The 20,902-nt window shown below is 36.3% G+C and overlaps 9 protein-coding genes across 9 annotated transcripts; 4 read left to right on the top strand and 5 right to left on the bottom strand.

Annotated features, from left to right (window-relative positions):
• Positions 1-6: 6 nt before the first annotated feature.
• Positions 7-1,693, bottom strand: EV154DRAFT_494959 (cytochrome C1 family-domain-containing protein). The gene is made up of 7 exons (XM_051599974.1): positions 1,546-1,693; positions 1,405-1,440; positions 1,150-1,310; positions 896-1,079; positions 694-807; positions 275-615; positions 7-187 (listed from the first exon to the last, which is right to left on the bottom strand). Exons 1-7 carry the CDS (start codon positions 1,612-1,614, stop codon positions 175-177), a joined length of 918 nt encoding a protein of 305 aa, XP_051461861.1. The 5' UTR covers positions 1,615-1,693; the 3' UTR covers positions 7-174.
• A 130-nt stretch (positions 1,694-1,823) lies between these two features.
• Positions 1,824-2,921, bottom strand: EV154DRAFT_494958 (Der1-like family-domain-containing protein). The gene is made up of 2 exons (XM_051599973.1): positions 2,655-2,921; positions 1,824-2,590 (listed from the first exon to the last, which is right to left on the bottom strand). The coding sequence occupies exons 1-2, from the start codon at positions 2,829-2,831 to the stop codon at positions 2,189-2,191; spliced, it is 579 nt and encodes a 192-aa protein (XP_051461860.1). The 5' UTR covers positions 2,832-2,921; the 3' UTR covers positions 1,824-2,188.
• A 133-nt stretch (positions 2,922-3,054) lies between these two features.
• On the bottom strand, positions 3,055-4,532 carry EV154DRAFT_536054 (uncharacterized protein; the record flags this gene model as incomplete). Its single annotated transcript, XM_051604111.1, has 7 exons — positions 3,055-3,270; positions 3,342-3,628; positions 3,696-3,761; positions 3,852-3,922; positions 4,006-4,154; positions 4,225-4,444; positions 4,516-4,532. 7 exons carry the CDS (start codon positions 4,530-4,532, stop codon positions 3,055-3,057), a joined length of 1,026 nt encoding a protein of 341 aa, XP_051461859.1.
• Positions 4,533-6,044: 1,512 nt separating this feature from the next.
• On the top strand, positions 6,045-7,453 carry EV154DRAFT_494943 (uncharacterized protein). The gene is made up of 3 exons (XM_051599972.1): positions 6,045-6,439; positions 6,516-6,538; positions 6,603-7,453. Exons 1-3 carry the CDS (start codon positions 6,165-6,167, stop codon positions 7,322-7,324), a joined length of 1,020 nt encoding a protein of 339 aa, XP_051461858.1. The 5' UTR covers positions 6,045-6,164; the 3' UTR covers positions 7,325-7,453.
• A 3,967-nt stretch (positions 7,454-11,420) lies between these two features.
• EV154DRAFT_413138 (uncharacterized protein) lies at positions 11,421-12,779 on the top strand (the record flags this gene model as incomplete). The annotated part of the gene is made up of 4 exons (XM_051595551.1): positions 11,421-11,526; positions 11,588-12,249; positions 12,340-12,480; positions 12,564-12,779. 4 exons carry the CDS (start codon positions 11,421-11,423, stop codon positions 12,777-12,779), a joined length of 1,125 nt encoding a protein of 374 aa, XP_051461857.1.
• A 27-nt stretch (positions 12,780-12,806) lies between these two features.
• EV154DRAFT_494931 (uncharacterized protein) lies at positions 12,807-13,938 on the bottom strand. Its single transcript, XM_051599971.1, has 3 exons — positions 13,559-13,938; positions 13,406-13,468; positions 12,807-13,324 (listed from the first exon to the last, which is right to left on the bottom strand). The coding sequence occupies exons 1-3, from the start codon at positions 13,899-13,901 to the stop codon at positions 13,062-13,064; spliced, it is 669 nt and encodes a 222-aa protein (XP_051461856.1). The 5' UTR covers positions 13,902-13,938; the 3' UTR covers positions 12,807-13,061.
• Positions 13,939-13,999: 61 nt separating this feature from the next.
• EV154DRAFT_494930 (isocitrate dehydrogenase [NADP]) lies at positions 14,000-15,712 on the bottom strand. Its single transcript, XM_051599970.1, has 4 exons — positions 15,422-15,712; positions 15,097-15,357; positions 14,296-15,035; positions 14,000-14,200 (listed from the first exon to the last, which is right to left on the bottom strand). Exons 1-4 carry the CDS (start codon positions 15,653-15,655, stop codon positions 14,122-14,124), a joined length of 1,314 nt encoding a protein of 437 aa, XP_051461855.1. The 5' UTR covers positions 15,656-15,712; the 3' UTR covers positions 14,000-14,121.
• Positions 15,713-15,827: 115 nt separating this feature from the next.
• EV154DRAFT_494929 (Polymerase/histidinol phosphatase-like protein) lies at positions 15,828-17,317 on the top strand. The gene is made up of 3 exons (XM_051599969.1): positions 15,828-16,321; positions 16,396-16,423; positions 16,494-17,317. The coding sequence occupies exons 1-3, from the start codon at positions 15,889-15,891 to the stop codon at positions 17,296-17,298; spliced, it is 1,266 nt and encodes a 421-aa protein (XP_051461854.1). The 5' UTR covers positions 15,828-15,888; the 3' UTR covers positions 17,299-17,317.
• A 301-nt stretch (positions 17,318-17,618) lies between these two features.
• EV154DRAFT_436313 (40S ribosomal protein S2) lies at positions 17,619-18,644 on the top strand (the record flags this gene model as incomplete). Its single annotated transcript, XM_051596818.1, has 3 exons — positions 17,619-17,653; positions 17,722-17,772; positions 17,850-18,644. Coding segments are annotated over 3 exons (778 nt in total), but the record flags the coding sequence as incomplete, so codon positions are not given.
• Between the last annotated feature and the right edge of the window lie 2,258 nt (positions 18,645-20,902).

Here is a 20,902-nt window from a genome sequence, read left to right as displayed (position 1 = left end):
AAAAATGGCCGTTGTCAACTGGCAATATGACCAAGTTGGTGAACCAAGTGACACAAGAAATAACCGTAATAATGAAAGTAAACAAAGGTAAACCCTTTTATAATATAGGATGGGCTTTCTTTTTTTTTTTCTTTTTTTTTTATAAAAAATAAGGTGTATACTAGAGAGAGTTCTTTATTTAGGAGGGCTGCAATAATAAAATAAAAAAAGAGAGAGAGAGAGGTATTGGATATTAATAAAAGAAAACATATATAGAGAAAAAAAAAAAACTTACTTGTAAACGATCTTTCTGGTCTTGATAGGAGCCCACTTGAATCTCTTCATGTAGATGGACAAGACAGTCAAACCAACCAAGATAACAGTAGCCTTCATACCCATCTTCTTACGATCATCGTGTTCAGGTTCAGAAGTCCAGGCAAGGAAAGTGGAAACATCCTTGGCCATTTGAGAGGTAGTGGCAGGAGTACCATCCTCATACTCAACAACACCGTCAAAGAGAGTACGAGCCATAGCAATAGCTCCACCGGGGAAATAAGGGTTATAGTTCAAACCTTCACGAACTTCAACACCTCCGGGAGCATCAACATAACCTGTAAGAAGAGCAAAAACGTAGTCCTATATTTTTTTTTTAAAACTAGTTCAGTATCCCATCCCTTTTCTCCTCTTTCTTTTGACTCTATATCTTTGACTTACCTCTCCACCATGACGGGCCTTACAGATCAAGGAGAGATCTGGGGGAAGAGCACCACCGTTAGCAGCACGAGCAGCTTCATCATTGGGATAGGCCTTGGGCATATAATCAGCGGTCTATCATGATCCACATTGTTAGCTATTCATCATCTTTTTTTTACCAATGCATTGTTAAAATTTCCCCTCCATAAAAAATCCACTTTACCTTGCCTGGTCTCATAAACATCTCACCTTGCTCATCAGGTCCATCTTGGTACTCGAACTCTTCAGCCATAGCCTTGACTTCGTCCTCAGAGTGAGAGACACCAATCAAGTTTCTCCAAGCGATACGGTCAAGAGAATGACAGGCTGAACAAACCTCTCTGTAAACTTGATAACCACGACGGATACTTTATATAAAAAAAAAAATCATTGAATTTAAAAAATGTTTATATGCCTATCAAGTGAGGTTCTACTTACGAGGCATGATCAAAAGTATCGAGAGGACCGGTATGGGGCCAAGGATGAGTAGGAGGATGAAGACCTTCATCAGCCATGTTGGCAGAGACATCGGCATACATGTAAGCACCAGCAGTGGCGCCAACAATAGATGCTGTCACAAGACCGAATTGCAAAGGGTTCTTTTTCATTTTATATATAAATAGACATTAGTTTTTTGTTTCGTCTTGTTTTTTTTTTGGGTGTGTGTATGTGCTTAAAATCAATGAAACGTACAGATGCAACGGTAGGCTTGGTAGAGGCGAATCTGGCCTAAAATGTTTACATTTTTTTAAAAAAAAAAAGAAATGGAGATTAACGAAAAAAACTGATCAGGGGTGGTAACCCAAAAGTTGACATGGAGAGGGGGGGTTGTACCTGGGTGGTGTTCTTAGCAAATTGGCGAACTGAACGCTTTGCTGTGTTTGAAGCAATCCGAGAAAACATTAGAGTAGGGGGTTAAGTAGCCAAAATGATTATTTAAAAAGTTGAAGGCTATTAAAAAAAAAAAAAAAAAAAATATCCTCCAATTATTTAATTTTTTTTTTTTTTACCCTGTTGCCACCCCAAGCCCTTTGACAACCCCCCTTCTTCATCTCCGCCTATTTTTTTTTATTATTTTGGGTTTTTTCTCTCTCTCTCTCACATAATCAAAAAGGATGACGTAACGTTTTTTTTTTTATTTTAAATTTTTGTGTGTTACCCACAAAAAATATAGATTATGAACCTAAACGTTGACCTGATCCCCAAGTGTGTCTACCAAACATATTTGTTTGTGGTGCAGCTGTAGCTGTACTACTAGAAGAGCCGGGCGTTGATCCTGGTCGACCAAATCCACCTCGAAATCCGCCTCGGGTTTGTGCAGGAAATAAACGTCGGAGGAAGGAAGGCGTTTGAAGGTAGCGTTGTCCGCCTTGATTAGGATATATAGTTGTCAAATAATAGTAAATATGCGCAGATACAAGTCCTGCAATTGATGCCTTGGGAATCTCTCCTCCAGACATTAAAAAGTCCATTAAAATCATCGCAAACGGAAGAAATTTTGCCTAGGATTGGATATGAATAAAAAAAAAAACTGATAAATATATACATAGAACACTTTTTCCCCACTCCTATTTCCTTTCTTCTTATATACCTTGAGTCGAATACCAAACATAAAGGTAACGGGTGTCTCTGCATTATGTTGTGCCCATAAATACGCAATCGACAATAAAAGTCCATCACTCAACACGTACATTTTAAAAATACTTGCCGCAGCCAGCTGCAAACTTGATGTGAACAAATGGAAAAACATGTAATCCGCTGGCTGACCTTGAAATGTCTCGTTCTCTAACTGCAACGAATTACGGTAAAGAAAGTAGACATTAAACGCAAACCCGAGACTAAACTTGTTATAAAAGAAACACGAAACAAGTCTCCATAACTGTCAAAAGCACACCCCATGTTTAGTCTCTCTCAATTTCTTTCTTTTTAAATTATTATTTTACCTGTAGCTTCGATTGCACCGATGGCCAATATAAAATGAGACTGGAAGGATGAATCAGTCCTAAAGAGCCGACCGTGGTTGTCGCAATAGAAAGCGTGAATAGTGCTTTGGTAATGGGTGGAATCGATTGATACCACTCCACAATCTCGTTGCGTTGAGACGGTTGTTGTGGTGGCATTATGTTTTTTTTTAAAAGAAACAAAAAAGGGTATTTTATTATTTTGTCACCCAATTACGCACGCGCAACACTTTTGTTTAACATGAAAGGGTGACTGTTTATAAAGTTTTTTTATTAAGGTATAAAAATAGAGAGTTCAAGTAAAAAAAAAAAAAAAAAAAATGCATATTTAAATTTTGTTCATGGCATATAAAAATGTAAGGGGGGAGAAAATGAAATCATATTAATCTTCGGTCTTCATGTATTCGGAAGGTCTTCTGGCTTTAATGTTGGAAAAGTTCATTGGACTACCAGATCGGATACTACTTCGATCGGGTGACAAAGGTCTCTCGGACATGGTGGAGTCTCTATAATTATAATTGGATGAACTGTACGAAGGTGGTGGGTTTAAAAGTGGCGTCACTAAAGAACGGCATGATTGTAAACGGGCCTCTAAACTCTATATCGTTATATTAAAAATTAAAGTGTTGAGTTACAAGTCATCTACTTGAAATGGGTAAAAACACATACTCTGACTCTGCCAACCATCTCTTGCACCATTTTCACTGGATTAGAAGAGGCAGAAAGTGATCCACTGGTAGGCGTACGTGGTATACGTGTCGTTCTGTTTCTAGAGTATGGATCATAATAATTCGTACCACGATCAGGTGTAGGGGATCGATTCTGTTGTTGTTGATTTAATGCTGCTTGTTGTCGATTCTTCTTTTCCATCTCTTCTAATTTACTCTCTAATTCTCCAATAAATTCTGTTTGTTTGGAGGATTGTCCACGCATCACGGATAATTCTTGATTTACCTCTACACAAAGTTATTCAGTCACAGCCAACAAAAATAAAGAAGCCATATCCCCCCTTTGTTTTTTTACCGTTTAATTCATCTCGAAGTCTTTGAGCTTGTTCTGTCAAGTTGTCTTTGGTGGAAATTTCATTTTCTAAAAATAACAAGTGTGTGAATATTTTTTGAGGAGGGGAGCTGAATAATCAAAAAAAAAAAAAATCGTGCATCTAGTTGTATTATATACCAAGAATAACATTTCTCTCAATAGCTCTATTCAATTTCATTTCTAAATCTGTTAAGGAAGAGGTAGCAGCTCTATGAAAAGACATAAATACAGAGTTAAGCTGACGTTCCTCCCCTCTCTCACCCCCACAACTCTCTTTTTTGGTTTGTCTTACCTTTCAGTTCTTTCTAAATCGTCGTTATCTAATTCTAATTCCAGCACTTGCTTTCTAAATGTGTCTTCTGTTGATCTCAGAATGTCAATTTCTCTCTGCATTTGGACCATGGTAATATTTTGCTCATGCTTTGACTCTGTATATTTAGACTAGCAACGGTAAAAGTTTGAAGTTTTAGCCAAACACAACAGCAAAGAAGATGATGTACTTTTTTTATACCTTCCAGTTCTCTGCATCTCGCTTAAAATGCTCACATCGTGACTTTAAATCATTGTATGCCTTTTCTGTCGTTTGCAACTCCTTTTCTAACTCTTCTTCTAGTTCACGAGAGGAAACTTGAAACTCATCGAGAGCAGCTCTGGTATCTTGTAACGTATTTTCGAGGTTTTCAGAGTGTGCTCTCCAATAATCTAATTCTTCTTGTGCAGAGTTAAATTGCCTAATGAAAACAGGGTTACTATTCAGGATGTTCCCTCTCTCTCTCTCTTTTCTTTTTTTATTAAAGGGTACATGATGCGTGAAGACATGTTAATATCGTTTGTCATGAACAGATTTTAATAGTTCAAAAAAGGAAGGGTGTGTTTGCTAAACAAAGAGTGTATGTGTGTGTGTGCGTGTGTATGAGGAGTGTGTGGAGTGGAGGGAATTCTATCTCCGCAGTTTAACCCTATACGCACCCCCACTTGGAGAGGGAAAAGCGGGATGAGGCATTCCGAAAGTGTCTAATAGAAATGGGGATGGGAGAATCCGCCGAATACGTGCATTACAAATATTCAATGCAAAAAAAAAGAAAAAAATTACAAATTCTAATCAGCCCACGCTGTTTAATAATAATAATAGGTAATTGTCAATTCGGATGTTTATATCACATGGGGGGAAGAACTCTTATCGATTTGGTATCACAACCACTGTTGGACCCCTTTAAACCAACTTTTTTATCTTTTGTTTCTTATCCATAGAAACCTTACGTAATATCTATATTCTATCTCTATTCTATCTCTCTTTACTTTCTTTATTCATATCCTATCTATTCTCCCACTTTTCTTATTGCAACAAACAAATGATAACCTCCCCTATTCCCCCTTTCATCCCCGTGAGTCACCCTGACAATAAAAGGCTCTCTCGGATGGTTCTTTTGGCTTGGGCGAATTTGTGTGTGTGTGTGCACGCGAGCGCGTGGCGAATATTGAATCTCCACACTCCCATATATTTATATTTTTTTTTTGTGTGGGATTCCCAAATAACAATCAGCATTTATGGTAATGCCGATAAAGTCTTGAAACACGCTTAGCTTGATAAAATAGGACCTCCCGCTTTTTACATGTGGGTTTCTTTCCCCCCTCTTTTTCTGAAAGGATGGAACATCTATTTTTCTCTCTCCACGTGTAATTTTAAAAGAAAAGGACGGAAGAAAACTATCGTCCTTGTAAAAAAAAAAAAATGAACATCAGATTTTTTTTTTAATTGTACTAAACACTTTATTTCGTCAAAAAAAGAAAGCTAGCCCTAAAAAAAATGGCGTATTGAAACACTAATTTAGAAAGGGCTTAAACTTAATCGTAAATAACCAAAAAAAAACCTTTGGAGGGCAGCTTTGAAAAGCCCATATTTCTAATTGAAATTGTGTGCATTTCATCCTGCTTATTCTTAACAGCTGGTTCCTTTTCAATGAAATAGTGTGAGGGATTTTCTTTTCTATCTTTTTTTTTTATATGAATTGACAGAATGGCTTTTGCGTGAAGATCGTTTTTTTTTCTGGAAATAGACGCTAATTCTAAACTGTAATTGTTTATAATCTAAATTAAGAAAAAGCTTTTTTTTTTTTTGTGTGTAGGATAAGAAAATCCCTCTGCGCAAAATAAAAAAAGAAATTAATGCAGATAAGAAAGGGGGGGGGGAGGAGGGCACCGAAACAATTGTGACTATAATATTTAAGTCTCAAGGTGTGTAACACGGTCTGTGCTGTTCCCCCTGTGGGAACATCGGATCCGGGATGTTCCATTGGAAATTTATAGCGAGGTTCTAGAGTTCTTTTTCATGTCATATTCGCTTGTTTAAAAAAAAAAAAATTAGGTATAAATGATTCTTTCTAAATTTTTTTTTGTTGTTGTTATTTTCCCTCTCTTTTTAACTCCATACTTTTATTACCTATTATATCAATGAAAGCTGATTATTGTGTCGATTATTTATCACATTGTTGGAATACAGATGATTTAATTTCTACCTTTCAAGAAAGTCGTAAACAACGCCAAAAATATATCATCCATCCCGTTACCACGACAACATTTCATATCAATATTGAATCCAAATCAAAGAAATCCGAGGAATACAAATCTATACGATTTCAAAACGCTCTATGGAGAAATATGGCTAGGCATTGTACCGATAATCTCTGCAAATCTAACAAATTAGTCAATCCAGCTACTGTCAGTTGGTAAAAACTCATTTTATATATACATATAGCATTGCTAATAACAGATGATTAATTTTTTTTTTTTTTCGCTCATTAGGCAAAAGGAATCTGATATCACATGTAAGTTTATAAATAACACATATTTGAAAAACACAAAATAATAATATTATTATTATTATGATAGGGCTTTATGGACCAATGTACACAAACAACAAAAAGAATAATTGTTATGGTACACAATCATCTCTCCAAGGTCTTAAACCCGTTTTGAAAAAACAGAGTAACGTCACTCAATCATTACCGACTTGCTCCGACAGTCTGAATATTTATGATTTTGATCCAACTTACACATTATCCGAATTTGGCTATACCTCCTCCTCCTCCTCCTCCTCAATTACGTCGGGTCTGTGTAGCACCAGAAGTAGCTTCAGTAGTGTTTCTAGTTCCAAATCCACTGCCTCCTCCTCCTCGGTCGGGGTTCATTTTAATCCTGAAATCATCGAGATAGAATACCAACCCGAATATCCTGTATCTCTCAACTCATATTATCAGCATCACGGAGGAGGTATCCATGATGATGATGATGAAGACGATGAAGATGATACCTTATGGCCTCTTCTATTACAAGCAAGTGAATCTTTAAAATCTTCAACTTATACCCGAATCTCCTCTGTATTCTCAAAAGGCTTATACCTCGTCGGTCAAAAAAAGGCACATCCAAACCATTCTTTACATTTGGTCATCCTAATGGCTTCCATGATGAAATCCGTTGTGTCACTGACAACAACTTGGGTTCTATACCAGAGTCTATCCCCTTTATCCTCATGGTTAGCTCCTAAGCCTCTTGATACTACTGCTGGTCAGTCACCCAAACAATCAAAAAAAGCACGTCTTATCATCTTGTAAATATTCAATTAAAACAAAAACAAAACAAAAAAAAACTCTTATTTATCCTACCCTACCGTAAATACATATATATATATATAAAAGTTATTATGCACATTATGTATATTGAGATGCACACAGATAGTTGCTTATAAAGATAATATCAGTATTTTTTTTTTTTTTTTTTTTTTTTTTGTAAAAAAGGGCACATTTACCTAGTTGTAGTTTATCTTGAACAAATCTAGTTTTTTTTTTCTTCCAGTATATAAACAGTGCGCCCACCCCACGTTTATGGTGTGAATATAATATATTATCTTGGCATCACAAAAGCTCTGTAACATCTTAATGCATCCTAAAAGACATGCCTCCAAACACAACCATCCTATTGGGTTGATAAAATACCCACCCACTCAAAAAAGAGCTCATGAGTACCTTCATTACCCACAACTCGGTACTACAAACAAGACTTTGTTTATAGTGGCCATTTCTTAATTTTTTTTTCCCAATGGTGAGTGAACGACTAGCTATTTTCAGAAACGATTAAAAAAGGTAACGAACAACATTTCTTTTTATTATCTGGGCGCCAATCGACTGGTGTTTCATGTCTGTTTGACCCTAATAAAAAAAAAACAATGTCGTCTTATCATGAATTCTCCATAAACAGTTACAAAAAAAAAACCGGATTAAAATAATCTGATTCCATCCTTTTAGTTCGAAATAGGATTTTTTTTTTTTATTATTGACAACAAAAGGAATTTTTATGATTAACTCGTATCCCCCTCGCAACGCTCCTTGGTAACATGAATGAGCTCATTTAAGAGAGGGGAAAGGTAAGATAACCCAAGTTGTTTAATATAACAATGTTATCAAAGTAGAATCTGTTATCCTTCCAATAAAGACCGCTTACTAAAATTATGGTTCTAACATAAGCTCCGTCAATTCATAAAATCTTTAGTAAACAAATAACATCCCTTTCTTTACACTGTAACGTAGAAAGCATGCAATCTTTATTGGTAATTTCGAATGAATTTCCCTCCCCCACCCCTCGCCGCCTGATTTTTTTTTTTTTTTTTTTTTTTTTTTTTTTTAATAATCAGTTTTTATAAAAATTGACTCATCTTATTAAAAAAAAGGGGGGGGGGAGGCGCATAATTATTGTTTAATTCAACTCATCCGTTGTGTTTAAATAAAGAACCACGATGAAAGCTGACATCATTTACAATTCGAATACACAAATTAAAAACCTGTCTTTGTAGGGGAAGCTTTCATTGCAAATTTGACTTATCATCGCGGTTAAAAAAAGAAAAAAAAAAATCAGCCACTTGAAGTCATCATGGTCTAAATAACAACTCAACAGTAATGAGATCACCCATTGTAACCGTGGATTTATGTATCTTGATGATAATGTGGTGATTGGTCCCCCCCCCCTTTTTTTTTCCAGTCGTCATTTTTTTTTAGCTGTGTGTGGGGTTTATATAAAACAAGGCTTGAAGCTTCTACTCAAATTTTGATTTAGGTTTATATACAAACACTACAATAGAATATAGGAGCTAGGCTATTATTTAAATTACCTCTAGAATTCAAACATGCTTTTTATATGAAGGTAAATTTTTTTGCTGTTTTTGTTGTTGCTTGAAATAGATAACATCAAGCGACAATAAAGGGATTAAAGTACTTAATCAACATTTTTACTCAACCTTCTCTTAAAAGGTTTCGTATGGGGGAAAGCACTCGCATCTAGAAGTAATAAATGAATAAGCCATTTGTATAAATAAAACTGCTTCACTGGCACTTCTTCAGGTTTAGATTTCGTGTTATCACTTTTTTTTTTTTTTTTTTTTTTTTTTTTTTTACATACACAGTGTTTGTATGCCTGCAATCATAATTTCTATAGTTTCAAAAAAATAAAACACATACATGTATACCGTAACATGCAGAAAAAAAAAAAGACGGATACAAACACTCTGCGTTTCAACGGAGTTTAACTATTTGTAAGCCAAAAAAGGTAGGCCAATCTTTGCTATCATTAAATGAGAAGGATCTTCAACGATTATACAAAAGCTTTCTTTTTTTTTAAAGATAATATTCATGTTCTATTATAATGGCATTTACAAGCATTAACCCCACTATGTTATTTCATCCATGATAACAGAACGTCGCCTAGAATGGAATCATTGCGTATCTTTGGATGAAGTCCCACACACACAAAACAGAAATAAGCTCTTACGTTGCTTTGTATATGTAAGTAGTATGTCATCACTAAATATAAAAAGGGTGAATAAGGCGTATTGTAGTGCCATAGTATTTGGTTTCGCTGATGTTTGTTATGCCTACATACTCTCTTTCATAACAATCAATAAGGTATATTTGAAATTCAACAGGACAGCGGAAAGGGTTATTAGCATGATTAAAAAAAGAAAGAAAATCTGTGCTGGTCTATGAAAAGGTTGAACTCCTATTTAATGAATCAAAAGAAGAAGGGCCCGATTACACACAGAGTAAGTGTGGGTGATAAATGTTTTATTACTAAAAAGTGATATCATGTAAAGGATAGCTTTTCGTCAACACAGATGATTGGAATATTGCAATCATTTATTTAAGCCCCCCTTTTTTTCTTTATCGTACTTGTACACTTATTTGTATTCTGTTCAAAGATTACATTGTTTGTTTTCATAAACAATCTCCCTTGTTTAAGAGTATTTGACATTTTTACAACGCAGACTTTTTTTTTTTTTTTTTTTTTTTTTTTTTTTTTTTTTTTTGCAAAATTAGAAATTCTAACGCGTTTTTATCTTTTCTTTTTTTTTTTTTTTTATAACCAGTGAAAGAATATCTATTTTGATTCATGGGACACCTAAAACTTATAGTTAATCAACTGTCCTCCTTTTAACCGGGATAATTTCTGAACTGGGCATCAAAATTTAGCTAAAACAGAATAAAACAACCCAGTGAAACCTAAATCTTTGAGAACTACTAGAAAAAATAAATCATGGCGGCTTTTTTTTTTTTTTGCTTAGAAAAATTACCAAAATATTATGCATGCTGAACAGATAACAAAAAAGAAAATCAAGAAGTCTTTTATCGTCCCGGTCAGCATCCTTATTAAAAAATTTTTAGAGGCAACAGTATGAAAGTTATTGATGAATTTAAAAAAAAAAAAAAAAAAAAAAAAAAAAGATCTGCGTTGTTGTACAATAAACCTGAAATGAAAGGTTTAAGCGATCACGTAAACCGGTTCTTCTTTTTAAGTATTAAGCTTTCACAAAAAAAAAAGAAAAATTGACTTATAAATTCTGTTATCGACATGTAAACAGTGACATGACACATGGTGTTCTAGCACAAAAAAAAAAAAAAAGAGGGAGGAAGCGACGTCGGTTTACTAAAAAAAAATTGCTACCCAATAACAGCGGCCTTTTGTACTTACTCAACATGAATACACTCTTTTCCCACCATGTCTTGGTGTGTGGTACGATTTTTTTTTTTTAGTGTAGTTCTAAAAAAGAACAATACCCTTAAGGTATACATTAAAAGCCTGTCATTCTCGAAGATTCCGCATATTTGTCATCAGTCCATTTGGTGAAAAAAAAAGCCTTAAACATAAAAAAAAGGTGGGTGAGACAAGTTGAGTACTTGGGGGTTAGTATAGGCAACAACAACGTATCCGGGGGGGGAACCTTCTCACACCCTGACGTGTTCAATCGGAAAGAAAAAGGGGGTTGTCTATCAACGGCTTTGTTATCAGTTCTTTCCATGAATTTTCAACCCTGCAACCAATTGCCATATATAGGGAAAAGAAAAAGGGGGGCGCTTTTTGAAAAAAAGGTGGGAAATCCCACAAAAGTTTTTTGTTATCTTTCATGTGTGACTTGTTCATCGGAAGACATTTCAGACACATTTACGGGTAGTTTTTACCCCTTCTCTATTTGATAACCCGTTCCTTTCCTTAATCTTGACTTGTGTGTCTCTTATATTAAAACCCTCTTTTTTTTTTTTTTTTCTTCTCTCCCTTTTTCCCTTCCCTTTTTTTCTCTTTCAAATAAAAAAGTTCTTATACACAATGACCACTACTACAACATTAATTCCAGCTCATATGATGAAGAATTCTACAACGAACAGTATGATTTTAGACTATTTATTTTATCAATCTATCCAATCCAGACTTCAGAAAGCATTTGTTCAGGGCGAAATAGCTGATAATAATGCTATCGAGTCGGTCATTGATGGTACTACACACATATATTTTAAGGTTTTTTTTTTCTTTTTAATAACAAGTACTTGTTTTAGACATATTATCATCAAATCATGGCAAGAAAAAGGATGCCAAATTCGAACAAAGACTTAATCTTTGCCAGCTGACAAATTTAACCATTGGTCGTACGCATCATGTGACATTTTCTGCACCTTCCTACACCATGCCTACAACGATAAGACGACCTCATCATTATTCAACCACACATTTATTCAACACACCGTTTCAGGCACTTTATTGTCGTCGACACAGACGGTCGCATTGTCCTCAAGCCTCTTGTCTGGTCAAGGGAGGTCCTGGACTAGCAGAAGCGATTCCAGCCTTTCTAAAGACCAGTGCCAATATGCTACGCTCGGTACTGGATAGTGAACACAATGACGATAGGAAACCCTTGCTAGTAGCAGGTCAACAAGTCATGGGCGGTGGTATGCCACCACGATGGTACGATTTATTTCTTGATTTGTTAACCCAAGCAGCCATCCAAAGCTACATGTGTGATGGCAAAACAGGTCTCGAGACCATTTATGAGATTTTCTCGTATGGTTATGTGGAAGACGAAGACGAAGAAGATCAGCTTGAAGAAGAAGATGAAGAAGAAGAAGAAGAGGAAGAAGAAGATGATGTATGGACAGTGAAAGCTTCCGATCATCATTTACTCTTTCCAAAGACAAGAACCATGTTTCTATTCAAAATGCAAGTTCACGAACGTGAGAAGGAGGTAAAAAAAAAAATAAGCTTTGTATTATGTGTGTTACTTTTTTACTTATATCCTTATATAAAAAACCAGTTTCTTCAAATAAAACACAACGATTTAAATAAGCATTTCATGGAATTGGAAAAACTCTATCCACTTGTATATTTTGAACGAAACATGTGCGATTTTATTCAAATGCTTTTGGAGGAGATGGACATACCTGCATTAGATAAGGTAAAAACATACACACAAAAACAATTTAAAGTTTTTTTTTTTTATGTATGTTTATTCACATGAGATTTCTATTGTATATACAGTGTGACACTATACCAGATATAACAAGTCCATTAAAATCACCCGAGGATTTACCCGAAATTCAATTTATCCCAAGTCTCTATAAATACCCCAATGACGGTTCTCTCTTGATGCCCGAAATACCTGATACTGTACATGAAGAAGAAGATACCCATTCAAAGAAACGTCCCGCCTTTCATTCACAAGATGGAAATCACAAGAAAATTCGTCACTTATAAGTCGTACAAAATAAACTCTCCACCAGCAAAAAAACAAAACTGACACTTTTTTACACACACACACACATAAAAAAAAAACCCCTCCTCCATCTTTTCATGCCGCCACGTGAAATCCCATTGTTGGCTTTTCCCCGCCCCTGAAATTATATATACATAAAAAAAAAAGTTTGTTTGTTTGTTGGGCAAATCTTCATATTTTATCATTGTCTCATGTGAACAAAAAAAAAAAGTAACGGATAAGGGGTGAGTGTTGACAGTTCCATGTAGATTTGTTTTTCTTCTTTAACGGCCTGCCACCGAAATTAACATGAGAGACATGGTCACAAGTAACAGCACAGAAGTCACCAACACCGTAGACCGACTTGCAGGAAAATAACCATGAATCATTGCCACCTGAGCATGGAAATAACGTATAAATGCAAAAACAAGAAACAACATGCTGATCAATATAAATAATAATCCAATCATTTGACCGTCTAGCAAAAAAGATGTATGTTTCGTGGGATGCGTCATGGATCTCTCTAATCGAAATAACTGTGTGATACCTATCGTTTTTTTTTTTAAAACATGGTGAGTTTAAACTCCACTCCACCCCCACACACACACAACACACCATTCCCCCTTACCAATGCCTACAGAGATCGTGGATAAACTCGTCCGAAGCCACGCTAAATACGTTCGTTCATTTGCTAATAAATATCAATATAAATAAATGATACAATAAGTGAGCTGAATTTTCTCATTTGTTTATCGTCACATGACAGGCGATTAAGTATTACCTAAATGGTCTCGAGCAACGCTTCCCTTGTTCTCGAGGTAGACAGAGGTAGAATAACGATCAAACATGGATTGCCAATATGAGTGTGTCAATAATGGTTTATTCACAGCTGTCTCCTGCGAAGAGGAGGAGGATATGTGATGACTACTACTGCTGGCAGAACTGGGAGGCTTGACGGATCCTCTTCTTCGTCGCATCGATTCGTTGTCTTGTTCATATAGGCCTTCATCCGTGATTGCATAATCGTTGGATGTTTGTCGTTGGATCGAAGTGTAGTTTCTATGTGTTGGAGAGGATAACAGTGGGGTTTGATCGGCTGTGTTGCTATGGGTGCTTGTATACATGATGAAAGAAGAAGAAGAAAAAAAAATGAAAAAAAAATGATAAAATACATTTCAAATTTTTAAAATTCTTATTGTAAAAAAAAAAAAAAAAAAAAAAGGGGGAATTCAGGAGGCGAAAAAGATGTTTAGAGTGTAACACCAATAAAACATGGATTTATTAACCTTTTTTTTTATATACTTTTAACAGTTCTAGGGTAATTCTTTTTTCTTTTTTATACATTTATGATCTGGATTGATCGAGGTTTTCCTTGACACGCTTCATGTACTCACTGGTAGAGACATAATGCTCAGGCTTGAGGCTACATTAAAAAAAAAAAATTAAGGTTAGACATCCGGAACTTCAAAATTATTGCAAATATTGCGCAATCGCATTTGGCTCTAAAAAAAAACTTACTTTCTACCATGGATAGCCAAAGCTAAATCTTTGGTCATGACCTGATCTCTTTGAACAGCATCAATACATGATTTTTCAAGGTCAAGACAAAACTTCTTTAATTCTCCATTGTTATCCAAGTTAGCACGATGAGCTAAACCACGAGACCAAGCAAAGATAGAAGCAATAGGGTTGGTAGAGGTAGGGTTACCCTTTTGGAACTCACGGTAATGACGAGTGACTGTACCATGCGCTGCCTCTGCTTCCATTGTCTTACCATCGGGTGTGATCAAAACAGAAGTCATCAAACCAAGAGATCCATAACCTTGAGCTAAAATATCCGATTGAACATCACCATCATAGTTCTTACATGCCCAAACAAATCCTCCCTTTGACTTGAGGGCTTGTGCAACCATGTCATCAATCAAACGATGTTCGTACCACAAATTGGCACTTTCAAAGTCCTTGCGGTAATCCTTTTGGTAGATATCCTCAAAGATATCCTTGAAACGTCCATCGTATTTCTTTAAAATCGTGTTCTTGGTACTCAAGTAAAGTGGCATCTTCTTGGTAAGTGCCATTTGGAAACAACTGTGAGCAAACCCATTAATGGAATCATTGGTATTGTACATGGCCATACCAACACCTCCGTTTTGTGGGAAATCATATACCGTCCATTTCTTAGGTTCGGATCCATCAGCAGGTGTGAATGACATTTCAAATTTACCAGCTTGTTCAGTGACAAAGTCAGTAGAACGGTACTATTCAAAGTATACTTGTTAGCTTTGACCAACCCTTATTACTACTACTTCTAGGACTTACTTGATCACCGAAAGCATGACGACCAATCACAATGGGTTCGGTCCAACCAGGAACAATACGGGGAATATTATCCAAAATAATGGGCTCACGGAAAACAGTACCGTTCAAAATGTTACGAATTGTACCGTTAGGAGACTTCCACATTTGCTTCAAGTTGAATTCCTTGACACGACCTTCATCAGGTGTGATAGTGGCACATTTGATACCTACATTGTACTTTTTAATGGCCTCAGCTGCATCAATTGTAACTTGATCGTCAGTCTGTAAAAAATTGAAGCGTATTAGTCATACAAATATGTCAAAAAAAAAAAAAAAAAGAACTTGCCTGGTCACGGTATTCCATACCAAGATCATAGTACTTGATATCCAAATCCAAGTAAGGCAAGATAAGTTTATCCTTAATATCACTCCAGATAATACGTGTCATTTCATCACCGTCCAAGTCAACTACTGGGTTTTGAACACTAATGCGTGAACCGCTCGAGTAATGAGCTTTAGCGAGAGGACGTGTTAAAGCGGCAACAGTCGTCTTACGAACAGCGTTTCGGATAGCAAGCATCTTTTTAAAAATTAAAAATTGAAAAGAAAGTAGAGAAGAAAAAAAAAAAGATCACCGGGGAAATTTATATCAAGTGTTTTCCTATTGGGTCATGGATTGGCTTCTCTTTTATGACTCAACATATACACACCCACAACAACCCCCACCTCTCACTTCGGATGTTTAATAATTGCATTACACGAGATTTCATTTTTTTTTTTTTTAATATTCCTGCTTTAAATCAGATTGTGGTTATGTTTAAAAAGAAAGACCCACAGCAGCAGCAACAGGCTGCATTGGACGAGATACATGAAAATATGAGTTTTTCTGTCAACAAATCAACTTCTTCACTCAGTCCCACAGACCACCCTATACCCGTCACCCCAAAAACCCGCTGGGCCAGTTTTTACCATGCCACCTACCTCAAGGGCTTGGCAACACGTTTGCTCTCACTCGTCATCATTCTAGCCGTTCTTATTGTCATTGGCATTGGCTTACTCTATACCGACAATTTACCCAAAGAAGAGGACTTTTCTCACTTGTCATTTGACTGGAAAATAAACCCAAGTTCTTATTTGACACCATGGAATGCCTCATTTCAATACAATGTCCTGCTGAACGGTCATGCTCATTCCACTTATAGTGACGGAAAAATGAATGTCCGGCAATTATTAGATTGGCATTTAGGTAAGAGAGAGAAACAAGGACCCCCCATTTATAAGTCTTTTTTTTTAATCATCTTCCCCACACACACAAAAAAGCAAATGGTTATAATGCTGTCATGGTCACGTAAGGGGGAATTTTTTTTTATTGCATCGTCATGCATGGTTTTTTTTTTAAAGTTTATTTATTCGTATAGTGATCATAATACGATCCGAGGAGGACTTGCAGCGGAGAAATTAGCTTTAGCAGAATACAATCAATCCATCGTTGTGATACCTGGTATGGAATACAGTTGTTGCAGAATACACATGAATTTCATTGATATCAATGAGACCATCCCCACAACTTCTCCTACTCCCTCCGATGAAGAACTACAACGTGTCATTCAAAAAGTGCATGATTTGGGTGGTCTCGTCATTGTCAATCATATTCCTTGGAGTAATACCACAGAATTTGGATACCAACTTCCCAGATTACCCAACCATCCTTCTCTCGACCAATTAATTAGTTGGGGTGTCGATGGCTTTGAAATAATTAATCAAGATGTCTTTGATACACCTACCTATCAGGTGACCGCCCAAAGAGGTCTTATACAGATGGTCGGTCTCGACATTCATCATCCGTCCGTTGGCGCACAGACATGGCTTACCCTCCAAGCCGCCAATTTCACAAAAGCTGCCATCATGCAGGAAATTCGTGCTAAACAAACTTCTTTTTTATTTGACCCTGCCGGAACCCCAACCCGTGTTTACGTGGACTCCCCTTCTAGTTACAAGTCCTTGTTGCCTCTCACCTTGTTAGGTTCTTATTTTAGCATGTTTTATTCTGTCAGTAAAGGCATGTATAGTTTTCAAGGCACGTTTTGTCAGCCCGAGGTATTTTCAATCAATGGCAGTGTCATTGGCTGGTTTATCTTTTGGATCATTATCTTTATCATTGTATTTGAACTCACCCGATTATTTACCATTTGGGCAACTCAAAAGATACTTAAAAAATCATAAAAAAAAAAAAAAAAAAAAAGCTGGCTTTGAAATAAATCCGGACCGGGATACCAATTAGAGGCTCTGGGGACGTAATATGTGTGTGTGTGTGTGTGTCAGTGTGTGTGTGTATATATGCATCTTGGGGGCGGGGGATAGTATTAAGCCGATGAAGGCGGGTGCATTTAATAATTCTTTCTTCCTTTATTATATAAATTAAAGTGAGTAACAAAAACCCTCGAATGCAACAGAGACGGATGGATGCATGAGAGCAACACTATGGATGGATGAAACGATACTAACGTCCCTCCCCCCCCCTTTTTTTTTTTTTGCGTTATCAGTATGGCCGACTCAGCTTCAGCCGGTGCTTCTCGTGGTATGATTTTATGTAGACATTGACGAATTTTGAAAATAAAAAAAGCTGACAGTTAAGTAACAACATAGGTCGTGGTGGATTTGGACGTGGTCGTGGTGGACCCCGTGGTGGTCGTGGTGGTAAGAATTTTTTAAAATGTGTAAAGATGGTGTTTGAATACAATAGACTAAAAACAAAGTTATCAATTAAAAAAAAGGTCGTGGACGTCGTGGTGAGGAAAAGAACGAATGGGTTCCCGTTACCAAGCTCGGTCGTCTCGTCAAGGCTAACAAGATCAAGTCCATTGAAGAAATCTATCTCTTCTCTCTCCCCATCAAGGAGTATCAAATTGTTGATTATTTCCTCCCCAAGCTTACCGATCAAGTCATGAAGATCATGCCTGTTCAAAAGCAAACCACTGCCGGTCAACGTACTCGTTTCAAGGCTTTCGTTGTCATTGGTGATGAGAATGGTCATGTTGGTTTGGGTGTCAAGTGTGCCAAGGAAGTCGCTACTGCCATTCGTGGTGGTATCATCCTTGCCAAGCTCGCCATTATCCCCGTTCGTCGTGGTTATTGGGGTTCCAACCTTGGTGAGCCTCACACCGTTCCCTGTAAGGTCACCGGTCGTTGTGGTTCCGTTCTTGCTCGTTTGGTTCCCGCTCCCCGTGGTACCGGTATCGTTGCCTCTCCTACCGCCAAGAAGGTCCTCCAATTAGCTGGTGTCACCGATTGTTATACTACCTCTCGTGGTTCTACTCGTACCCTCGGTAACTTCGTTAAGGCTACTTTCGCTGCCATCGGTAACACTTACGGTTTCTTGACTCCCGATCTTTGGGAAGAGTCTGAGTTCTCTAAGGGTCCCTACCAAGAGTTCTCTGATTTCCTTGCTCAAAAGCAAAGAAAGTAAATTATCTCTACTTCCCTTTGATACTCACTTCTTTCATAAACAACATTTCTTAATAAAACTGAAAAGTGTTATATAATAATCTCCCTTTTTTTTTTTTTTTTTTAATAAAAAAAAAAAAAAAAAAAGAGAAAAAAAAAAAATCAAATAAGGGTCTGTGCACGCAATGCGTTTTTTGTTGTTGTTGTTTATTGTTTATCGTCTTACACAATCCAGTTCATTCCCCCAAAACATTGAAAGGGCGCTGTAATGCGATCTGTCATTTGAAGTCTAATTGACAGTTTTAAAAAATAGGAAACAGCACTCTTACCGCACCGCACGCCTCTTTTCGCATTGACAACAAGCAGCATTTTCGGGGCCCAAAATAAATGATAGCATGTAATGGCCTTTATCTTTATTTTCTCAAGCAGCCCCTTGCGTAAGTTGCAACAATGCTTGTTTCTTTGGTAATAAAACTTGCAGCCTTTCTTCTCTTTTTGACCAAAATCGCTTCAGATGGGATCAGCATTACACTTTAAAATGTTCTATCCCATCCCCAGACAAATCAAACTTTCAGACAGGACAAGATGTGAAAGCTTTTTCTTTTATCTGTAGACATCATCACCCGAAAAACGGAAATAACCACGTTCTATGTCTGGCAGCATTGACCATTTACTTGAGCGGTAGTTTACTACCACATCGTGTTGTCTTGGTTCGTCTAAATCATCAAAAAAAATGTATCAATAATTCAATCATCATACTTTGATTCTCAGTCGGTTCACCATCCCCCTTTTTTATTTACGTCTGTTCGATCCGTCGTTCGGGGGTTTCCGCCTCTCCGTTCATCAGAATAGGACACGCTTTTTTTTTAGTGCCTATTGTCTACCGCCAATCAATTCATAAGCTGTTCTGAGATTGTAGAAATAAATAAAAAATAGCAACTCCATATGAGCTAGCATTATTTATAAAAAAAAAAAAATGGTTCATGCAAAGATCCACAAAAGACGTTTTTAGATGTTGGAATTTTGGTTTCCAGATCCTTGATACCTTGTTTTAAGTTTATAGTGTTCTTATTTCTTTTTGTCGATATACTGATCCAGAAGAGTAGTCGTACTCATGTTTTAATATGATAAGATCTGATATGTTTCTAACCATCATATGCACTCTTCCGACCAGAACCTGAAAAAAAACAAAAGGACGAAAGCAGCTTTTGACATCATCTTGATTAAAATCACCGATTTCAAAAGTTTAGACACGATCTTTTTTGAGCTTAAAAACATTTCTTTTTTTCTTTTTTTTTTTTTTTTGCATAAAACAAGAAAAATTCTGCAAGTAGCAGCCATCAGTATAAAAAATACATACGTCTCTTTTATTCTTCATAAGTTTTGTAGTATCTCTTCAGAAGACTATTTGTAAAATACAATAAATTGATATATGCTTAATCAGTTATCATTCTCTCTTTTTTTTTTAAAATAAAAAAAAAAATTGAAATATAAAAAGGATGCATGGAAAGTGCAAATTGTGTTTCCTTTTCCCTCTTTAAAAAAAGTCGGCTATTTAGAAGAAAAAAAAAAATGCTCAACTTCTCACTATGAATCGCCATTTCAAACTCATGGATTTGGAAAAAGCGCAAACAGGCGAGGTTGCTGTGGCCGACCGTATTTGTTGACGAAGACAGACCAGTTGTGATGTTTATACAACTTGTACTGGTAGCCGCTCCTGTTATTCTGGCGTCTGTATAGGCTGCTCTATTTGAATATTCATCTGTTCGTAGATGGAGAATGTTATTCATCATAACTAGCACTGAGAATGGGGGGGGGGTTGATTGGTTACCTTCTCCTCTGAAAAAAAAAAGAAAATGCGAATCATGTTCCTGATTAGTTGGATGATTTCATTTAAAAAATATTTATAGGTTTGCAATACTATCAGCAGTATTATGTTTAATAAAATCTTTTGGCATATTTGATCTTGCTACGTTTTTTAGAACTTGATTAAATGCATAAGCGTACACAAGGTTCTTTTTTTTACATGAGGCATGTTTATCTTCGTCTAATGTGATGGATAATTTTAGTAGCGAAAGACTATTTTCTATCTCTCCTCAATGGTGTAGTTATAATTTAGACAGAGACGAGAAGAAGCAATAGTATGACCTGTTTAGCTACATGACTTACAGAGATGTCCAGATGATGATGATGAAGCTTGTTCCAATCTTCTTATTTTTCTAGCATTTACTTTCATTTGTTTCTCCTCTGGCGTAACTATCTTTTATTTTTTTATGAATTATCATAATAGTTAAACGAATATATGTAAATGTCATGAAGTGACGATATCATATTGTATTTCCGGGTTCATCTTTTTATTTCACTAGGATTAGCACGGTGTCTT

Source organism: Mucor mucedo (assembly GCF_025094135.1).
Source record: "Mucor mucedo strain NRRL 3635 chromosome Unknown EV154scaffold_10, whole genome shotgun sequence".
Lineage (NCBI taxonomy): Eukaryota > Fungi > Mucoromycota > Mucoromycetes > Mucorales > Mucoraceae > Mucor > Mucor mucedo.
This window is presented reverse-complemented; position numbering and strand designations above follow the sequence as displayed.

Bases quoted from the DNA above. Each gene is read 5' to 3' on its own strand.
- EV154DRAFT_494943 (XM_051599972.1), top strand. From the start codon at position 6,165: ATGAAAGCTGATTATTGTGTCGATTATTTATCACATTGTTGGAATACA. The intron at 6,440-6,515 runs GTAAAAACTCAT...TTCGCTCATTAG, and splicing joins AATCCAGCTACTGTCAGTTG to GCAAAAGGAATCTGATATCA. The intron at 6,539-6,602 runs GTAAGTTTATAA...TTATTATGATAG, and splicing joins AAAGGAATCTGATATCACAT to GGCTTTATGGACCAATGTAC.
- EV154DRAFT_494958 (XM_051599973.1), bottom strand. From the start codon at position 2,831: ATGCCACCACAACAACCGTCTCAACGCAACGAGATTGTGGAGTGGTAT. The intron at 2,591-2,654 runs GTAAAATAATAA...TGCTTTTGACAG, and splicing joins CGGTGCAATCGAAGCTACAG to TTATGGAGACTTGTTTCGTG.
- EV154DRAFT_494959 (XM_051599974.1), bottom strand. From the start codon at position 1,614: ATGTTTTCTCGGATTGCTTCAAACACAGCAAAGCGTTCAGTTCGCCAA. The intron at 1,080-1,149 runs GTAAGTAGAACC...TTTTATATAAAG, and splicing joins GATACTTTTGATCATGCCTC to TATCCGTCGTGGTTATCAAG. The intron at 808-895 runs GTAAAGTGGATT...GGATCATGATAG, and splicing joins TGTTTATGAGACCAGGCAAG to ACCGCTGATTATATGCCCAA.
- EV154DRAFT_494929 (XM_051599969.1), top strand. From the start codon at position 15,889: ATGTTTAAAAAGAAAGACCCACAGCAGCAGCAACAGGCTGCATTGGAC. The intron at 16,322-16,395 runs GTAAGAGAGAGA...CACACAAAAAAG, and splicing joins ATTATTAGATTGGCATTTAG to CAAATGGTTATAATGCTGTC. The intron at 16,424-16,493 runs GTAAGGGGGAAT...TTATTCGTATAG, and splicing joins TATAATGCTGTCATGGTCAC to TGATCATAATACGATCCGAG.
- EV154DRAFT_494930 (XM_051599970.1), bottom strand. From the start codon at position 15,655: ATGCTTGCTATCCGAAACGCTGTTCGTAAGACGACTGTTGCCGCTTTA. The intron at 15,358-15,421 runs GCAAGTTCTTTT...AATTTTTTACAG, and splicing joins GTATGGAATACCGTGACCAG to ACTGACGATCAAGTTACAAT. The intron at 15,036-15,096 runs GTAAGTCCTAGA...TACTTTGAATAG, and splicing joins GTCATGCTTTCGGTGATCAA to TACCGTTCTACTGACTTTGT.
- EV154DRAFT_494931 (XM_051599971.1), bottom strand. From the start codon at position 13,901: ATGTATACAAGCACCCATAGCAACACAGCCGATCAAACCCCACTGTTA. The intron at 13,469-13,558 runs GTAATACTTAAT...GATATTTATTAG, and splicing joins CGTTGCTCGAGACCATTTAG to CAAATGAACGAACGTATTTA. The intron at 13,325-13,405 runs GTAAGGGGGAAT...AAAAAACGATAG, and splicing joins CACGATCTCTGTAGGCATTG to GTATCACACAGTTATTTCGA.